The 19,794-nt window shown below is 41.0% G+C and overlaps 1 protein-coding gene across 1 annotated transcript; it reads right to left on the reverse strand.

Annotated features, from left to right (window-relative positions):
• Nucleotides 1-6,942: 6,942 nt before the first annotated feature.
• LOC136444938 (keratin, type I cytoskeletal 9-like) lies at nucleotides 6,943-14,399 on the reverse strand. Its single transcript, XM_066442721.1, has 7 exons — nucleotides 14,240-14,399; nucleotides 13,871-14,065; nucleotides 11,952-12,044; nucleotides 11,454-11,554; nucleotides 10,798-10,981; nucleotides 9,350-9,555; nucleotides 6,943-8,642 (listed from the first exon to the last, which is right to left on the reverse strand). The coding sequence occupies exons 1-7, from the start codon at nucleotides 14,333-14,335 to the stop codon at nucleotides 7,673-7,675; spliced, it is 1,845 nt and encodes a 614-aa protein (XP_066298818.1). The 5' UTR covers nucleotides 14,336-14,399; the 3' UTR covers nucleotides 6,943-7,672.
• Nucleotides 14,400-19,794: the final 5,395 nt, after the last annotated feature.

The raw sequence follows: 19,794 nt of genomic DNA on the forward strand, positions 1-19,794 counted from the left end.
TCCCCGACTTTGCACAAACAGATTTTTGTACATTTCCATCTTAAACCTTCAGCGCACTGAAGTAGCCGGTTGCTTACGGGGTTAGGCAGCAGGGAGAAGGTTAAACTAATACATTGTCAAAACGTCCCATTTCTTTAAGTGATGCACACCTCTTATTTGAACACCATCATCATTTCAGGAAAGTGGCGAGTCGCCGTTTCAATTGGGAAACACTTCAGCACCAAGGAGAGGACTAATTTGTTACTCATCTCACGTATCTCGGCTAAAGGTGCACTGAACCATGAAACAGGTCTTATGAAAGGGTTTTGTCCTTACCAAAGACTCTTCAAAACAAGCACCATTGTTTTTTCGAATGCCAATATGTGGTGTATGATAGACATCCCATAAGGGGACTGCATACGTCTATTTGTCTAGACCCTACAAATAAATCAATGTTAAGATAGGTTACTTCTATTGGCTAGTGGAAGTAATACTGGTACGTACACACGTACAGCTAAATTGAGTTGTCTGAACTCACTAGGGTTTGGCTATTAAGGGTAAGTCTTGGGGCCCCGTGTGAATAAACATGTGAATGTCACAGAATAACCAAGTTATGCAAATAAGTTCGACCGACAATGATTGATGATACTCTCTAGATCTGTGCCAATTATGTACGAAGCTCCGCCAGCGTCTAGTTTTGATGTGCTCAAAGCAAGAAATACTGAACTTCCATCGTCTTCCAATCAACCCTGCAAGAAAAATCTATACATGTTTCTTCTCTGAGGTATGGCATCGACTTCTTCGTAATCCGATAAAGCTACAGTCAGTGTGTGCAATTGCAAAAGTTTTATCTTTGTATACAGACAGCCTCCCCTTATGCTCATCTCGCGCAATATCAATCCCAACCTCAAAGCTAAGGCTTATAGATTGTTAGTTTTTCCAATCCATGCACACTGTAGCTAACTGTCCATTCGTCTGTCTGGAGGTCTGCCAAACTGTAGTGTGATAGCATTGAAATGCCCTCCTCCGACCTCTGAATGTTATTTTCTCATTTGATGTCAGGGTTCTTGTGTGTTAGTATTCGTGTGAACAGTTTACCCTCACGACAGAATGATTCGCTTGAATTAAGCTGCTTTCTCAGTATTGCTCCCTATTGGCTTTCATAACACTAGAATATCGTACATGGTATGACTGGTGATTTTGTACAAGGACACCATCATCACCCGCTATATCTTGAGATCTATTTACAGCTACTGTCCGCTTGTCAGCCTAGATTGGTGGAGGATAGCATTTAGATGCCGACGGGTTCGAGACCTGAGTACACTTCTCGTTGTACGGGGGCGGTCGTGGAACAAGCTTGCCGTCGCCAAAACGATCCGCCTTATTTGTCAGGATAATGGCCTTACATAATGGCGCATATGATACCATAATAATGGTGATCGTATTACCGGTGCTTTTTGCGGCCAGAGTTAACTACCATCCCCAGCTATTATAAGATTTGGCAGTGGTGGTGATAGAGTCGTCTACACTGGAGATAATCCGACTTAGCGGCGCTTGTCGTTACAATGAATGGTGTAAATGTGCTTAACCACCAATGGGTAACGTTAACCTTGAATGACTTCCCACTCTCACGCCTATGGACCAGTTAATGGGGCTGTCAGCTTACAGACTCTTCTCCGGGCCATTCTGTCAAATGTTTGGCTTTCTCGCAGCTAGTCTCTATTCTATGCTAAAAATAGTTACTCAAGCAACTGGATGAATTTGTCAAATTTCATCCAGTTGCTTTAGTAACTATTTTTGGCATATCTTATTACCTGGATGAATAACCTTCACCAACGTGGTCTTTATTCTCTTTCTGTGTGATTACCTTCGCCAAGAAGGTTGTGTTTTACCAAGCGTGGGTCTTTGTGTTTGTTAGTGTACACGATAAGTCGAGAATGCCTGGATGGATTGTCTTGACATTTGGTATGTCGATAGGTATGTATCAAATCTCAAAATGTTTTTGTTTTGGGGACAACTAATTTGCATAATTGATGAGGAGAGTTTAAGAATCTGCATATTGCATGATAAAGACTCTCATGCATGTGGCATCGAGAAATAGAGGGACATTGATAGATAAAAGGTTATGCAAATGAAAACCTAATTTGCATAATCAATGAGAAAATACTGTAATTCCATATTGGTAAATAACTGGAATTTCATACTTGTGGCATTTGTAAGTTATGTGAAGATGAACATGGTTGAAAATGAGGACCTAATGAAATCAGAAAATGTTAGAATAGCCTTTGTTAAGATAACACTGTCATACCCTCAAACCACCGTATGGGGTCAAAACTGACCCCAGGCGTATATCAAGATGTGCCATTTTGACATTTCGAGTCGAAAACAAAATTCCTTCCATGAGTTTGTTTGTATAAATGTCTTATAACTTCTCACAAGTTTTTACCGAGATTGGCTCATTGTTGATTAAGTTATTCTAGAAAGTTAACGCATGGTCCAGTGGGGTCAAAACTGACCCCAGCAAAATCTGCACTCATATTCCCTATTCTTTGATACTTGTCATCCAGTAACATGTATGGTAAGGGCTATCATGATCATAGTTACAAAAAATGATTTTGTAGAAACGTGAAAAAAACAAATTTTTCAAATGAACGTAAATATTAATGACGTTGCGACGTATTATGACGTCATTTATGTGACTTTATTGACGAAAACAAACAAATTGGGTATTTCCATATATTTCAAAGGTACACGATAAAACTTAAGTAGAAATTATGTATGATAAATCATAATATATCCAAAGACGTTATTTGTAGATGGCAACAGGAACGACGTCAAAATGACGTCAAAAAAATCATATTCATATCAAGTTACACTAGCGAAATCCGCCATCTTGGTTCGGCCATCTTGAATTATTTAAAATGCATTTTTTCATCATATAACCTTATAACACAATAAAAATGGACCAAAGCGTTTATATTAAGATTGTTTCTGTTTGAATAAACATGGTAATGATGACATTTGAGGTTGAAATAGCCCGTTATGGCTAATCTAATTATATCGTCCGCCATCTTTGATTTTGACCGATGACGTAATCAAATATGCATAAATTATGACTTTTAAATCAAAAAAGTGATAGTGAATAACATTGGTTGGTGTTGATATAAGAAAATAAGTGCAGTTTAAAAAGACAGCCCTAGAATTACATTGTAAAATCCAAAATTAGCGACTTTTTCCAAATATGGCTCGAAGAAGGCGGTTGCCATAGCAACATGGAAACCTGGATTAGTTATTTCATTCATTTAAAATTGTTGCCAACAAAATTTTAGCAAAGGTGACCAAGTTTGGTTGTTCTAGAGTAAGACATGCAGATGCTATATGACATCAAGTGTTGGCGCAGGCCTCAAAGGAGCCCACTTGTCTGAATAGCGTTAGTTGCAAAAGACGATGTTCCCTATTTTTGCATAAATTATCATAATGAACAGAAATTATTCACACCTATTCATGTCAAACTGTCCCTTATAGATGACTTAAACTATAATATATACAAGCCACAAAAATAGTCACCAATAAAGCTATATTTGTAGAAAACATTGTGGGGTCAGTTTTGACCCCATACGGTAAGATTAGTCGTAAAAAAGCTACGGTGGTTTGAGGGTTAAGACAACTTCTGCTATTTGGATGGAGAAGATATGATCAACTGATGTATAAGTTATGCGAATGATGACCTTATGTGCATGATTATTGAGAAAGACTCATGATATATCAGTCAAAAAGGCTAAACATTATTTGTCGAAGGTATGAGGTCGTAGAACTCTAGTTCTTTATGATTTTCTTGAGTAGCGTAGAAAACAACCGATATGTTTATGCATGCTGTCACGTCGGTGGGTAATAACATTCTACAAAGTCGAACTCCTATATCATTATTACAAGACTGTTACGATCAAATAGGCATACGTGGGAAAGAGACAGATGGTCGTCCAGTTGGGTCACACTGGTAATGGGCAATTCGGTTAAACTTAAAGGCTCGACTTTCTCGTTAAAAGTCCTCCCGCACCAGACGGTGCATAGGGCGGCGCCCATCTCTGTTTCGGTAGCCCTTGGCCACACAGCTTTGTGCAATCACTACAACAGGGGGCTAGTCCACTGGTAGTGGTTCGTATTTACGTACCATACTCTTTCCCAAATGCTAATTTTAAATAAAATTTTAGATAAAAGCTTTCGTATGACTCGGCCGGGGATCGAACTCACGACCTACCGTGTGCAAGGCGAAAACTCTACCTATTAGGTCATTGCACCGGTTCCTCGACTCTGTCGTAGCTAGCGTCTTTATTTATTTCCTGTATGATTCCTTTAATCTGTATAATTTTCTTGAGTAACTTAGAAAATAACCGAGATGTTTAAGCGTGCTGTTACGTCGCTGTGTAACATCCTAAATCATTATCACAAGACTGCAATGGTACCCTATGCATGTGTGGGAAAGCTACAGATCGTCGTCCAGTTGGTTCTCACTGGTAATGTAAAAACAAGGGTTTAAACCATGGAAAATCCTTTTTTGGTGGGATTTTGCGAAATCTGAGCAGCATAGGATAGACTCTGTATTTGTTGAATTAGTTAAAATAAATGGTCTATCCCTACCTTATGGGTTTTGGCACCCCCATGAGATGGTAGGATGGTCTTCAACTGGGTGTCTGAAGCCTGTAGGACCAATCCAAGGGCTCTGATGGGGGGAGGAGGGTTATCTGCAGACTAGCCGTTTTGAATTTGTCAGGAATGCGTCTGATGACAGTCGACATAACAGGTTAGCAGTTGAGGGTAAGTTTTTGTGGTCTTATTTTTTTTATTCCTGAGATAATGACACTTTATTTCCCCATAGGACTACATGCATTACTGGCATATATTGTAACTGTGGTCAGTGTGGTGTCTCCCCTTAAGCTCTGGGATAATTGAATCGCTCCCAAAGCATCCTCCGACTGATCGGCCTTCACACCGAGCATGCAGAGAGACCGTTACGCAATCTCCAATCAGACCTTCTGGGCCAAAGTCCAAGGACACTCATCTGAATCGTAACGGTTTTCTGACTTATCTCAAAGTAGATCTACCGATAGGAATAATACATGTGTCCAAAAGGGCCAAACAGTATCAGTATGATGGTGAAACAGTATCCAATTGGCAACCGGGGGACAATCGGATATTGTTTTGGCCCTTTGGATGTTATTCTATTACCATAGGTAGATCTGCTTGGAGATTAATCTGACTGGCCCTCACTATCTTTCAGCCACGGACCCCAGTGCGGGGTAACGGACCAGTAACTACATGTACTTGGAATGCACAGTTATATAGACGTAACCGCACTTCTCTAGTGCAAAGAATCTGCCAATTTTGTAGTTTAGGGAAAGTAGAAGACGAAGTACATCTTACTGTAGATTGTCCTCTGTGTGATAGCGATAGAAGCATTCTTTTTGGTTATGTGTAAGTACATTTCCCAACTACAGATATTGAATTGCAAAGAGAAAATTATATTCCTTACATACAGCCTTCGATAAACCAACTCTAACTAATCAAACAACCTCCTACATTTATAAAATTACCAAGAAGCGAGAGGAAGCTGAAAGTACTATAGTATATTAGACGTTTATATGTACATGTATACGATAGATGTATATATGTTAACATATGGCCTGTGCTAAGCCCAGTGGGGCAAAAATGTACAATATATAAAGGAATTCATACATCCATAAAGTGGGTATCTCACAGGACCCGCGGCACGTTGGCGACCTCGCTGCGACTGAGCGAGTGCTCAACGCATTTCATCGATAAGAGACGAATCTTTTTCCGCTTTGTGTGTTTTGCTATCTTTTAGTCATACTTGAACATTTTGCATGATATTCCCATTATAAAGACAAGGGTAACACAAATCCAATTTCGGTCGCAGAGAGGTCACCAACGTGCCGCAATCCAATGAGATACCCAACAATTATTAATAGCCTTTAGTACGTTACGAGATATTTTGGGGCTGGGGCGTCAGTTCTGGCATGGCGCCAGTCAGAAACCATCTACCATGATTTTGTCCTAGAAGATTTGCTTGTAGATTAACGACCCATTATTCTAATCTCCAACAAAATCCCCTATAGTTGAAGGCGGCTTGTGACTGAAGCCGGCAACTATGAAGACGTAATCATTTAACCTCCCCAAACACCGCTTGAATGTGAAATAAAATAACCGTTACGGCTTTGAACAGCGAGTTTCGTGACTCTTTCGTCGAAAAAGAACAACATCATAGTATTTGACTAACATGAGCGATCTACTGTCAAGGTCGATGCTCAACGCGGCCTTTCAAATTATCCTCGTGAAATTGCTATAGGGGAGTTGAGGCCACCGCCTTGCTTGACTGCAATTCTTAAGAGAGTGAATCTTCAAGGCTTCTATGCCAGGGGTGTGACCGAAGCAGAAACATTTGAGCTGTTTCTTAGAAATGCTCAGAGTGGATGCATTAGATAGCTTTCAAGGCGATGGGTGGATTCGAAGGCCTGGAGCATTCTTCTGCATGTTAATTCGCTCAAGGACGTTACATCTTCCGTGCGGTTTGCGGATTTGTAGGCTGTTGCGAACCTACGCAAGAGACCTTCAGAAGATCCATAGACTACCGTGGACCCAATGCCTGGAACGGTCTACCGCCAGACACACGAACAGCACCGACTCTGACTTCAAGAGACTCTTCAAGTGTTAGGAATGATTAAAAAACGTTAAACGGACACGAACCATGAGCCAGCTTTCGCTCTATGTGTTTTGCACCATGTATATGTAACGATATATGTTGATAGATTTAACCAAACTTGAATTATGTAATCCGTATTTCTGTTGTATTTTGTCTAACCCTCACCTCCTCCCTCATGACATCAATGAAAAGCGGCCTGCAGACCGATTTGAGCTTCTTATGAATAAATAAAAGTACAGGGCCGGTGGAGACATTACAATGTGTTTTACTGAGGCTTAATCTTTGTTACTAGAGATGTTGGCAAACTGAAGATGGCTGGATGTTAAAGCCCTAACTGCTAATATAAGAACTGCAGTAGAAATCAACATCAACCCTACACTTCATATGATCTGAGTATGTTTTGTAATATCATAATTTGAGTTAACTATGTTAGAGATAATATACATGGAAATGGAATACATGGCTTTCATTCTAAAGAACTATAAAGAAAGTATAATGACTTCTATCTAAACAATTGCCTTAAGAACTTAACAGCTGTGAACCATTGCTCAGTCACTGAAAGGAGTACTGTGTAGAGCTTCATAGCTTTACATTGCACTCCATGTTATACATTAGTACTTGACTCCACTTAAAGTCAACCCTGCACAAGTGGCCACCTCTAAATACTTTTTGGTTGTCCCTTAGATAATTTTCCCATTGACACAAGAATACAGAGTCTTGTCTGAAGCGACCACCTGTCCACATAGACCAGATTTTATCAGTCTCCTGAGTGGTCTTGTTGGCAGTTTTGACTGAAGATGTTAGTATTTGAATATTGGATATTGTTTATAACAGCATGTAATAGAAAAGAAAAAATATCAGGGCATCCTCTTCTTAATCTAAATGATGTAAATATATAGATATATAGATATAGGATACAAAGGTAGAAAATCTGTCCCAGTAATCATCAAACTTGGGTAGCGAACGCTGCAGTTTTTAACGGCGGTTTGCAGCGTAGCGCATATCGGGAGTGCCGTCACTCTTCAGAGGTCCGGCCGCGTAGCCTCCGCCGGATGAGTAGCTGCTTCGGCTGTACGATCCACCTCCTCCAGATGAGTAGGAAGATGAAGCAGTGCTGTACGATCCACTGTACCCTCCCCCGCCTCCAGACGAGTAGCCAGACGAACCGTAAGCCACCTTATTGGCAGCATAGCGCATGTCAGGAGTGCCGTCTGACTTCAGAGGGCCGGCTGCGTGGCCTCCTCCTGATGAGTAGCTGCTGTGGCTGTACCCTCCGGAAGATGAACCGGCATTGTACGATCCACCGTACCCGCCACTACCCCCAGACGAACCATACGCTACCTTGTTTGCTGCGTAGCGCATGTCAGGAGTGCCGTCTGACTTCAGCAGGCCGGCTGTGTAGCCACCACCTGATGATGAGCTGCCGTGGCTGTTCCCTCCACCTCCTCCAGATGAGTAGGAAGAGGAACCGGTGCTGTATGATCCACCAGATGACACCTTGGAGGCCTTGTTCTCCTTGTAGCGCCTGTCTGGAGTGCCGTCCTTCTTGACGTGGACTGTTGAGGACCATGTAGATGTGGTCTCTGAACCAGAAGACACCTCGGAGGCCTTGTTCTCCTTGTAGCGCCTGTCTGGTGTGCCATCTTTCTTGAGATGGACTGCTGATGACACTTTAGCAGCGGTTCCTGTCTTAGATGACACCTTGGATGCTTTGTTCTCCTTGTACCGTCTGTCAGGAGTTCCATCTTTCTTGAGATGTCCGCTCGATGCAGACTTGGTGGAGTCTTCACCGTACATCTCCTTGTTGGCCTTGTAACGCATATCGGGGGTGCCATCTTCCTTCTTGGGGTACATCTTCCTGTTGCCCTTGAACCTCATGTCCGGCTGACCGTCCTTTCTCAGGGGCCCTGGTGTGTCAGCAAACAGCTTTTTGTTCACCTTGGATCTGGCAAAGAACATGTGTAAGATTAGACAACAAAACATAAAAACAATCCCTCTTCTCCCCCCATCCAATCAATAAACCTCTTTGAAACTCAGATTCGAATGAACTATGACCTGACAAAGCGCTTCGTAGTTTGCCTTAACGATTACATGTGGCAAGGCAAACTCACCATTATGATGTGGAAAGGTGCCAGCTTTTAAAGGATGTTTTCAGATTGAAAATCAATCTGACTGCCATTAAACAGGTCGGATCATATCATTTTCAAACTGCCATAATTTTCAACCCGAAAACAACTTATAAAAGCTGACACCTTTCCACATTCCACATGGAATGGTTGGGTTTGCTTGGCTGGATGTAGTCAATAAGGCAGAAGTTGCCGTAATAATTTGGCACAATTAGGCACAGCCCTGGGAGATGTCGCTTAAAACTTCTTCGTGTTAGCTAGCTGTGATTAACATGGGCAATCAACTAACCATCTACGGCAACAGTAGATACTGACGAAAGACAGCGGATGCTATCTGAAACGTCTGTTTCAAAATTTTATCCTGTTGCTTGAGTAACTATTTTTGGCGTATCTTACTACCTGGATGTCTAACCTTCATCAACCTACAGCAACAGTATTTACTTAAGCTGTTCTTTACCATTTGTCATGATTGGAATAGTGAAGCTGTTTTCTGTGTTAGTTTGGGAAAATAATTCATCTCCTCTACCTGTTGTCAGGTTTCCCAGTCTTGGACGACACTGGTGTTTCAGGATCCATCTTGCCTTGTCTCTCCCAATACTCAAGCTTGTCCAGGTAAGACTGGAGGTCCAGCTGATAGTCGCTGGACAGCTCATGACTTGGGGTACCGGTGTCCCTGGGGTACTGTGTCTGTAGCAAGGGGTCTCTGTATCCCTTTGGTGTGCGCATTTCCGGCTGAAAGGACAAGAGGCTATAAGACCTGGTTCACATTCTGAAAATTTTCTGGATGTATGACAAAGTCGTATGTTTTCAGCATACAACGCCTTTCTTCCTGGGTGTGGATCGGCCCGTGAGCTGTATGACAGGCATTTTTATGGTCCATAACATACCTTGAAGGTAATACAAGACAAAGTCGTAAGGGCCATAATAATGCCAGTCATATGACACGCGGGCTGATTCACACCCAGGAAGTTGTCGTTGTTGTGCATCCAGAAAATTTTCTGAGTGTGAATCAGGTCTTAGCAGGACCACTTCACAACTGCAGAGATACGCACATGTAGATAGATGAAAATGACAAGTAGATATTACTCTAATGAAAGCTCATCTGTGTTAGCAGAATAAATAATTGTGCAAATTGAGCTTTGCTCCAACACAACAACAAGAAAACACCATGAATTTTCAGTCAATCTTACCGACCTTCATCAGATGGCTGATTAACTGCGCTGACTGTCGGGAAACGGGAAACATGATGCGTTAGGAGTGAACTAAAGTAAAGGTTTCCCGACAGTCAGGCATTGAATCAGACATCTGATGAAGGTCGGCGAAATCAACTGAAAATTCATGGTGAGTGTTTTCTTTGTGTTGGAACAAAACTCAGATTGTACAATTAAGTAGACTTTATGATATCCTAGTACAACTTGTAGACTTATAAGCTTGTAGACCTTGACAGGAGAGGAGCCTTACATCTTCTCATGTCTCATCTGTCCGACTTTACAGTTTGTACCTGCTGTGCCTCTAGGAAGGTAATTTCTCAATAGCACTTCAAACACAACTACTGTACATGCAGAATTATTTGCGGTGGTTTTATGTTCATTACGAAAATGTTTGCCCTCTTGTCTATTTGAAGCAATGTTTGCCCAGGACATGATCTGCACGCTACGTGCAGTACTGTAATATTTTGATTCTTTAATACTGTACATGATGATATGTATGGTTGGACCCTTACCGAGTCGCCAGTAGGTGTGAGGTAGTCCACTTTAATAGCTATCTTGGTTTCAGGCTGGCTGTCCGCAATGCCAGTGTTTCTATTATGTGACTGTAACACTACTGTTGCTTCAAGCGTGAAAACCAACACGAACACTGTCTTTTATCCCTACTTAAATGCATTTACAGTACCTTATTGCTTTCATATCCTAGAGAAAAACAGAAAACTGGAAACAGGCTACATGCCTCTGTCAAATTTTGATTACATAATACCTTCTCATGATTGTCCTCCCTGTTCAACAGCTCCTTTACGTCCTTCCTGACATCCGTGATGAAGGAGGCGGTGTGACGGAGGGTGAACATACCGCCTTCATCCTGCAGCTTCTCAGCAAGGGAACGTGGCAGAAACGTGTCTTCAGGAAGCAACAGAAGCGCCCCCTTGTAGTCGCCGTCAGTCCTGCATGCACAAAAGGCAAAGATAAGATACAAGATTACTCGGGTGCACAAAATGTCAGGTCAAAAGTTAGGAGTATTATATGTATAAGGATACAGATGTTTTAAGATGCTGTTATAGTAAGCACTCTTATACTCTTAGCCATTTTATTTCGGTTGTCATTGTCATCTATTCATTAATCTAAGATCAGAAACAAGTGCGCACAAGAGTACTTACCTTAGAAAATTAGCCAAAGATAGATGATGGGGAATAAGGACACTCAAATTACCACTCTCAAGAAGAGAGTCAAGAAGAAGAAAGGTAATTTCTAGATTGGTACCCATTTTCCAAAGTACCCTTTAGCTTCACCTGGACAAGTATTGGGATAAACCTTTCTGAGGGTTGCCAGGTACCAATTAGAAGAAGGTAATTATCTCCTCCTTCTACACTTTACCTCTCAATGATCTCAATCGACACCCCCAACAGCTCTACTTACATCTTTGTCACAGCTTCCTCTACAAAGGTGAAGAGCTGATCATCATCTTCAAGTGTTCCAGTCTTCAGGAAGGTGATGTAGGCCTTACAATAGATCAGGACCTGATATAGAATGAAAGAATCACATTATATGTTGACCTTCATAAATTGCCTTTGTTGCAATTCTTTTTGCACTTTATCTAATTTACCTTTAGCACTCTGAAGTAGCCGTTTGGCACCCAATTCCCCATTGGCTACAGAGTTAGGCAGCAGGGAGAAGGTTAAGCAGTACAATTTTCTTCCTGGCGGACAAGACATTCTTGACAAAACAAAAAGATGAGCAGCACATATGCTTTGCAAAATATGCTTTCCCTTCTTCCCACCACTTATGTACACTCTGTTCATTACAGTGGTTTAGTTAGTGGTAGGTAAAGTCCAAACATAGTAGTGCTCAGATTCCTCGGACAATGGTTGCAACTTACAAAAGATGTCAGTTTTGAAAACTTGAAATGATCTTCACCTCGTCTTGTTGGTTGTCCGTACGAGAGATCGTCACGGCTTCAAGGACTTCATCCTCATTCTCCTCTTCCTTCTCCGAGTAGTAAGCTTTTATCTACAGAGGAAGAAAAGTGTGCTATAAACTTATGATGAAGAAAAAGTACAAGAAATAGTCATACCTTCAATTACCAGAGTTACTAACCAGTAAGACTGATGTGTTCCTATTTTCCTATATAGGTATTGTAGAGTTGAATTCATCATCACCAAGCACAGTAGGGGCGTCTTCGCTGGATAGCTTTAAAGTCCGCTTGCAGTGAGATGTGCAAAGACTAAGTGTGATAGGTCGTTCAGTGTAATATGACTGGCTTCTGCCGCGCCGTGTGCCTGCAAAGCTGGTGTGTTATGCCAAAGGGTGGTTACTAGTATACTGGCTATATAGATACAGATACAGACTACGACAGGGATGCTAGTGTCACTAAAATGAAATCATCTGCAGTGGATGTCACTTGGAGACAGAAGAAAAATGTCCAGACTTTACTTGCATGATGTACAAAATGACTGGTGGACTGATAGATATCTAATACCAGCTCAAAAACAAAAAGAAGGACAACAATTTTAGGATGTCTAACACATAAGTTTAAGAGGGCAAACAGCACAATTTTTTATTATCCATCCTTCTTTTCAGTTCAATGTTTGGAATAAGTGTAAGAATTACACTGCATTCAAGCATTATAAGTCTCTCCATTCATTCATTTAGCAATTAATCCATCCAAATGCAAGATCAAGTCATCCATACATGACTATGATACAACTCATATACTGTTATCAAAATATTGTCAAGCAATAAAGTTCATTGAACGAGACTTGAAAAATCAGCCCCTAAGTGTGTTTCCAATCTTTGTTTTCCACATACTGTGGCTTACAGCATTGCATTATTGTGGTTGCACAATATAGAGTATGGCCAGGTAAGATAAGAAGTACTACAAGTCATGGAATTCAGGTTCAGACGCTAAGTCTAAGTAAGGGCTTATCTTTAAATGACAGAGAGCTATCCTGGGGTAAAATGTAAAGACCGTATGGTGCTTATATGAAAGTTGGGAGGAAATATCAAACAACATACAGTATTTCTAGATATCCTGTAACTTAAAGTCTGTAGGAAAGTGCTGTCAAAAACATGTCCCTTTTCACTCCACAAACTGGATTTGGAGATCAAAACCACATGACGTTAACTTCCAACAAGTTCCGAAGGAAGTACTAGGAAGTCACCAGGAGGCCCATTCAGCTTACTGACACCTTCCCACCTACCAAATATCATTACAAATATATCAATAACATTCATCCACAGTTTGGATAAGTTGTTTACATTTTCTATTTATCTTATTAATCTTTAGAATTGTAAACAATTCCCTTCAGTCATTATCGATTATTAAACACACACACACCCAGACCCTCCGTCATAGCAAAACCGAAAATTCAACCTTATTTCAGAAATATTGTACAATTTACGGCATGTATGTTCTCATTTTTGCTTTGCATGATTTATAGGCGAAAACATTTTTTTTAAACGGACGAAAATTGATGCACGGGCGGATGTCATACATGTATTCAAATCAACATGGCTAAATATCAAAACACAATTCAGAGTTAGTTGTGAACTCAAAGTAGTTTGACCAAGGAGGTTAAACCACTCCCCCACTCAAGGGTCCTCAAGGGGCGTGGTCTTCAATTCCAAGGTTACTTCCCCCACAAACCATGAATGGTACGGTCCATTCTGGTCCATCTGGTCTTGATTTAAAACGAAAGTCCTCCTACATGTCACAGCATACAAGGATCGACCAAACAATCGCTAAAATATTTAGGAAGTAATTAGTTTCGCCAAGGAGGTTCAGATTAATCTCCTTGGCTTCGCCTATAAACAAAGAAATCCCCATCATAAAATACCATGTATTGCCCCCTCGGAAACGCACGGCGGAACTCCCTTTCCAGCTTGACGTTCTGGTCCCCAGCGGCCTTCAGGTCATCCAGCATGTTACTGACCAGGCGTCTCTGTCCAATCGTGATGTCAAGTTCCTTCAGATCGTCCTCAGTCAACGCCAAGAAGGCCTGGGCGGTGTTACAGTCCTCTTCTTCAAGTGTCTGTACAAGGAAATAAATATGTCATACTCACAAGTCACATAACGGTACAACAAGAATCGTGAACGGAAATACAGGACAGGATGGCAAACATTCAATGCACAAAAATGGTTTTAACAAGCAGAAACACATGATATCGTCAAAGGTTTTTGATCAGCACACAGTAACGTTACTTACCTGGATCGTGTTGTCGTTCAGGCCATAGGCAGAGCATGCAGAGTTGTACAAAGTCTCCCAGCTCTGGGCGGTCTCGTCACTCCCAGATGTAGCCATTTCTGAACTTCGTTCGCTTTTTACACTCGACAGAAAGCTACTGAACGGTTCAACCTGTCTTCGAGCTGTCCAAAGTGCACTTACGAACGGTACTAACGCTATCGTGTGCTGTCGCCCTAGGGAAAGAGTTCGTAAACAAATGGAGCGGTTTCACTTTCGGCGAGAAATGGCGCGGTTTCACTTCCCGCCTAAACTTACCCTTTGACCCGCAGATTTGTCACATCTGGAAGGGACCGCTCAGCATGGTTTGAGGGTGGTTGATACTGCTTAGTGCTTAGTCTACACTTTTTTAATATCTTCGCCGAGTACTAATACTCGGAGAAGATTATGTTTTTGGTTGAGCCAGCCGTTGGGTGGGTCTGTATGTATGTCAAGAGCATAACTCAAGAAAGCTTCGATGAATCTTTATGATTTTTGGTAGGTGTGTAATGGTTGTGCAAAGGAAGGTAAAGTTCGAAAATGGTTTACCTTGCGTTTTTCAACAGTACTGCAGCGGACTTCTAATTTTTGTGTGTTTCTATGTAGGCAAAAAAAGTGACGGAAACGTTGATGGATCTTCATGATTTTCTGTAGGTGTGCAGATGATGTGGAAACGGAGGTCAAGTTCAAAAATGATTTCCCTGGCATTTTCCGTCGGTACTGCAGCTGGCTTTGTGTGGATGTGTATTTGTATGTCGCCAGCATAACTCGAGAAGCTGTTCATGGTTCTGTATGATATTAAAATATTGAGTGGATATGTAGGGTTTACAGAAAGGAAGGTTAAGTTCAATAATCGGCCTTCTAGCGGGTACCTAAGGCACTGCAGCGGAGCTTCAAAATTTTGGGGCATATTTTCTGAAAGTGCTATGGTCATGATTTTTTTGTGGTAGATAGTTCATGCCACAGGAATTAATAAGTTGTGTAAGTTTGGGCCCCCTAGTGTCTTGTTTGGAACTGCAGTGGGTGTTTTTGTTTTGACCTTCGGACATGAATAACTTGCGAAGGGGTCGACAGATCGTCGTGATGTTTAGTATGTAGAGAGCTCAGATGGTGCTTTACACAATCAATGACTAATTATGCAAATCAGGGGATAATCTGCATAAGTAGTAAGAAAAGTTTGTAAATCCACTACATTTCATATTGGGACATGTGACAGTGTTCCCGAAACAGATCAACAGAGGGCCTTGCCTTAAAGTATAAATAAACAGATGGGGCATATAAATAAACAGATGGGGCAGTCTCACTACACTCCAAGCAGAGGTGTGGGTCCGGTTGGTTTTTAACGTGTTCAGTTTAGGCATTTCTGTCCAAAACACGGTTGGCGACATAACGAAAAGGGGACAAAATAGAAAGCCTGACAAAAACACCTAAAAACACGTCAAAAACCAGCCGCACCCACTCCTCTGCTTTGAGAGTACACTGCACCAAAACTGCAACACTGCTAGGTATGGAAAAGTCACATGTACTATGTCTTTCAAAATGTGTATGATATGGAATAAAGATTTATTTTATTCATATATATTGACTGTACCATTTCATCATCACTTTCAATATTTTTTGATGACCATTTATAACATATATCAGCACACACTAGTTACAGTTTTGTTTGGGGGGAGGGGGGCAACGACTGCAAGCAACCGACGGTCTGCCTCTGTTTGCAGCTAGATGTCGAATCAGCAGCAGGGCGAGTACGTATGAACAGGGTACTTTAGATCATATTTATCAATAATAAGTCTATCAAATCAAAAAAATAAATGGGATTATCTACGGTTCAACATACACAGAGGCGCCTCGGCTGGGATCAACACTACGTTCAAGGCAAGTCAAGACGATTTCAATGAGTTGCATGACGCCAGGCAACCTTTCCTTAGGTAAGTAGTAAGATTAGAAGCCATAAAAGCCTTTTTATGCCACCAAAGTTACCTTTATTGCATAGTTTCCCAACTTCCCTCCGCTCAACAATAGAAAACAACACATTGGCTGCAATCGGACAATCGTCACCCTTACTCTCTGCGTGTCAATGGCGTCACTATGCGGTTTACGAAAGAATGGCACATAAGTAATGTCGGCAATACGATTTTACATTAGATATTTAAGAGCGACCCCTAGCAGTCAATGAAATAAATGCCGCAGGTTGACTAAAGCTTCATGATTGCTACACATTGATTGGTTAAAAAATTCTACATGGACCAATCAGCATACAACAGTGTGTGATGTGCGGTAATATCGTGAGTATTATCCGTATGTATATCAAGAGAACCAATCAGCATTCACATTACCCTGAGACCGAACAGCACAGTATGTATCCGCGACTGAGCGGTATAAGAAATAGTACGTACGAAATCTTTGAGCAGTGTGTAAAAAGTGTAAAAAAAATTACCGTGAAAGCCAGCGAGGTATCATCTTTACTGTACGGTAGTACAATAAGTCGGCTCTTGGATCGTACGAATAGAATTATGAAGTTTGGTTAGTCGTCGTACGAATGGGCGGACCTTTACAGCTCACTGCTGGGGTGAGTAGGCAGAGGGCGCCAAAATGTAATAGCTGCACATTGATTGGTCAAAAATTCTACATTGACCAATCAGCATACAACAGTGTGTGATGTGCGGTAATATCGTGAGTATTATCCGTATGTATATCAAGAGAACCAATCAGCATTCACATTACCCTGAGACCGAACAGCACAGTATGTATCCGCGACTGAGCGGTATAAGAAATAGTACGTCCGAAATCTTTGAACAGTTTGTAAAAAAATTACCGTGAAAGCTAGCGAGGCATCATCTTTACTGTACAGTAGTACAATAAGTCGGCTCTTGGATCGTACGAATAAGATTATGAAGTTTGGTTAGTCGTCGTACGAATGAGCGGACCTTTACAGCTCACTGCTGGGGTGAGTAGGCAGAGGGCGCCAAAATGCAATAGCTGCACATTGATTGGTCAAAAATTCTACGTTGACCAATCAGCATACAACAGTGTGTGATGTGCGGTAATATCGTGAGTATTATCCGTATGTATATCAAGAGAACCAATCAGCATTCACATTACCCTGAGACCGGACAACACAGTATGTATCCGCGACTGAGCGGTATAAGAAATAGTACGTCCGAAATCTTTGAACAGTTTGTATATAACTACCGTGAAAGCCAGCAAGACATTATCTTTACTGTACAGTAGTACAATAAGCCGGCTCTTGGATCGTACGAATAGAATTATGAAGTTTTGTTAGTCGGCGTACGAATGGGCGGACCTTTACAGCTGACTGCTGGGGTGAGTAGGCAGAGGGCGTCACTTTTTTTTCGTTTACTGTTATTTTGTCGATTGTACCCTCGAATTAAGTATATCAATTACATTTTAGGGTACCCTACTGTAATTTCATCAGTGTCGATGTCGGTCATGTTGTGGTCCATAACTATAGAAATCCCCAAAGGCGAAAAACTGTGTTCTGCTGCCTTGACAGGTTTAGTTGCAGTTCTACTTCATTCCGCTAAGTAATAGTGGCGTCCTTGTACCGTAGCGAGTTGCATACTCGAAGTTGCTTTAATTTTTCCGCTTATTAGCCTTGTACAAGGCAATTGAACACCCTAACAGGCTAGAAGAGGAGTTTGCAAGCGGGCTTATATGAACGATAACATGTATGTATGTTTCGATGAAATGTATTTCCAGATATACACCACGGAGGAGAAAGGCTTGAAGCCAAAAGAAACACGATCGAGGTGGATGGCCCAAAACTTCTACTGGCGATGTAAACTTGGAATGAAGCAGGTGCTATGACGTGATTTGGAAAGACGCCACCCAGCGACTGGAAGAAGATGTGTAGCAAACCTGTCCGTCACTATGAAATGCTCAAGACTGAATCTTTGCAAGATCTTTGATATATAAGTTGAACAAATTGGCAAGTGCAGAATTGTTCATGAAAGCTTTTAACATGCAAAAAGACACACTTTTTATACACGTATCTTTTATGCCTCTTCAAGTGAACAGAAGAAGAAACAAACCTAAAGTGGATATTTATTTTACTTCGGTAAACAGTGCAGGCTTTAACTTTCCATTTGATTTCGCTCAATCTAAACATTGATTACACATTTTCGACACATATACACTACAATTATGGCACCATGGCCATTAAAGTAACAAAACTTTGTATGGATTTTCAATCCCTTTACGAGCCTTTCTCGTTTCGCCATTCTCAAAAAGCCGAAATTTTCGAGTGGAAGTCGCTCCGTTAGCAAGATACAGGCCTTTTTCTCACTTCCGGTTTTGAATGATCTGAAATTAGGTTCTCTTAGGGGTTGCAATTTCTACCTGAAGTATATAACATCTTCACATTCAGATATATCCCCAGAACCTTTTCTCTGATTTCTCACTCGTTTTGCCATACATTTCAAATGTGGTATTAGACTGTGCAGCTAGAATTCTCGCACGTTCCATTTTGATTGCTATTTTTTGGGCGAGCACATGGTCTCGCCATCTAATTGCAGTTCTTGACATTTCTCGGGTATGCTGTAGGAAATCAGCCGTAACCGGATGCAGATATTCTGACACTGTAAGAGCTAGCTCATATTGCTGATTTGAATAATCATGGACACTTTGCATTCTTTATCGAGTTATTCATATATGCACAGAGTCTATTTAAAGGAATGTAATGTATGTTTTCATTTCAAAGAAGAAATGATCAGAGATCAAGAAAAGTAAACATATCTGTTATCAAACTTTCACCTATGAATATATGATAATAAACGTGTAATGTGAACTTGTGTGTATATTCATTTCAAGTATCGTATCTTAAGGAGGCTCAAAAACAATGTCTCAGTTTGCCATAGAAAATTACATATTCAGTCTTAATCATAATCCCATGTGTACATCAACATAATTTGCCCATTTGTTCTTTTTGGTCTCTAGACCACAAGTGAAAGAGACAGATAGAAATACAAGTAGTGTAGAAAGTTGCAGCGGTGTAAATTGTACCCTTGCACCAACACTAGTCTAGCTTTGTTGCTTCTCTGCCAGAAAGTCTTCGAAACGATTAGAGGACTGAACAATAATTAGGACAGGATGGATTCCAGGCTAGTGAATGTTCATGAGAGTCAAATGTAGATTAATGTCAAATTCGACACAAGACAAAGGTTATGAATTTCATTTCTGTCTATTTTCTATTGTTCCCTTCATGGGTTTAAAATACATCTCCGATAGAGGAATATAGCACTTAGTTTGCTACGCTGCTTCCTTAAACACAATACAGATCTTTAAGTTAGGCTCATACCCGTTTTTAACTCTCGGTATCCATAATGACATATAACTATCATTTCTATGAACTATCATGCTGGAAGTCCGGATTTAATCTCTTTAAGCCCCATGTAAGTTTCGTTTGTGGTCTGATATGGTGCCTTCTTTATTAGATAAAGCAAATACTAGTGTGCAGCATCAGTATTTCAGCGACAAGAGCCGCTGAACTTGATTTTGATAAACTATTTCTGGCACCA

The sequence above is a fragment of the Branchiostoma lanceolatum genome, chromosome 11 (genome assembly GCF_035083965.1).
Source record: "Branchiostoma lanceolatum isolate klBraLanc5 chromosome 11, klBraLanc5.hap2, whole genome shotgun sequence".
Taxonomy (NCBI): Eukaryota; Metazoa; Chordata; class Leptocardii; order Amphioxiformes; family Branchiostomatidae; genus Branchiostoma; species Branchiostoma lanceolatum.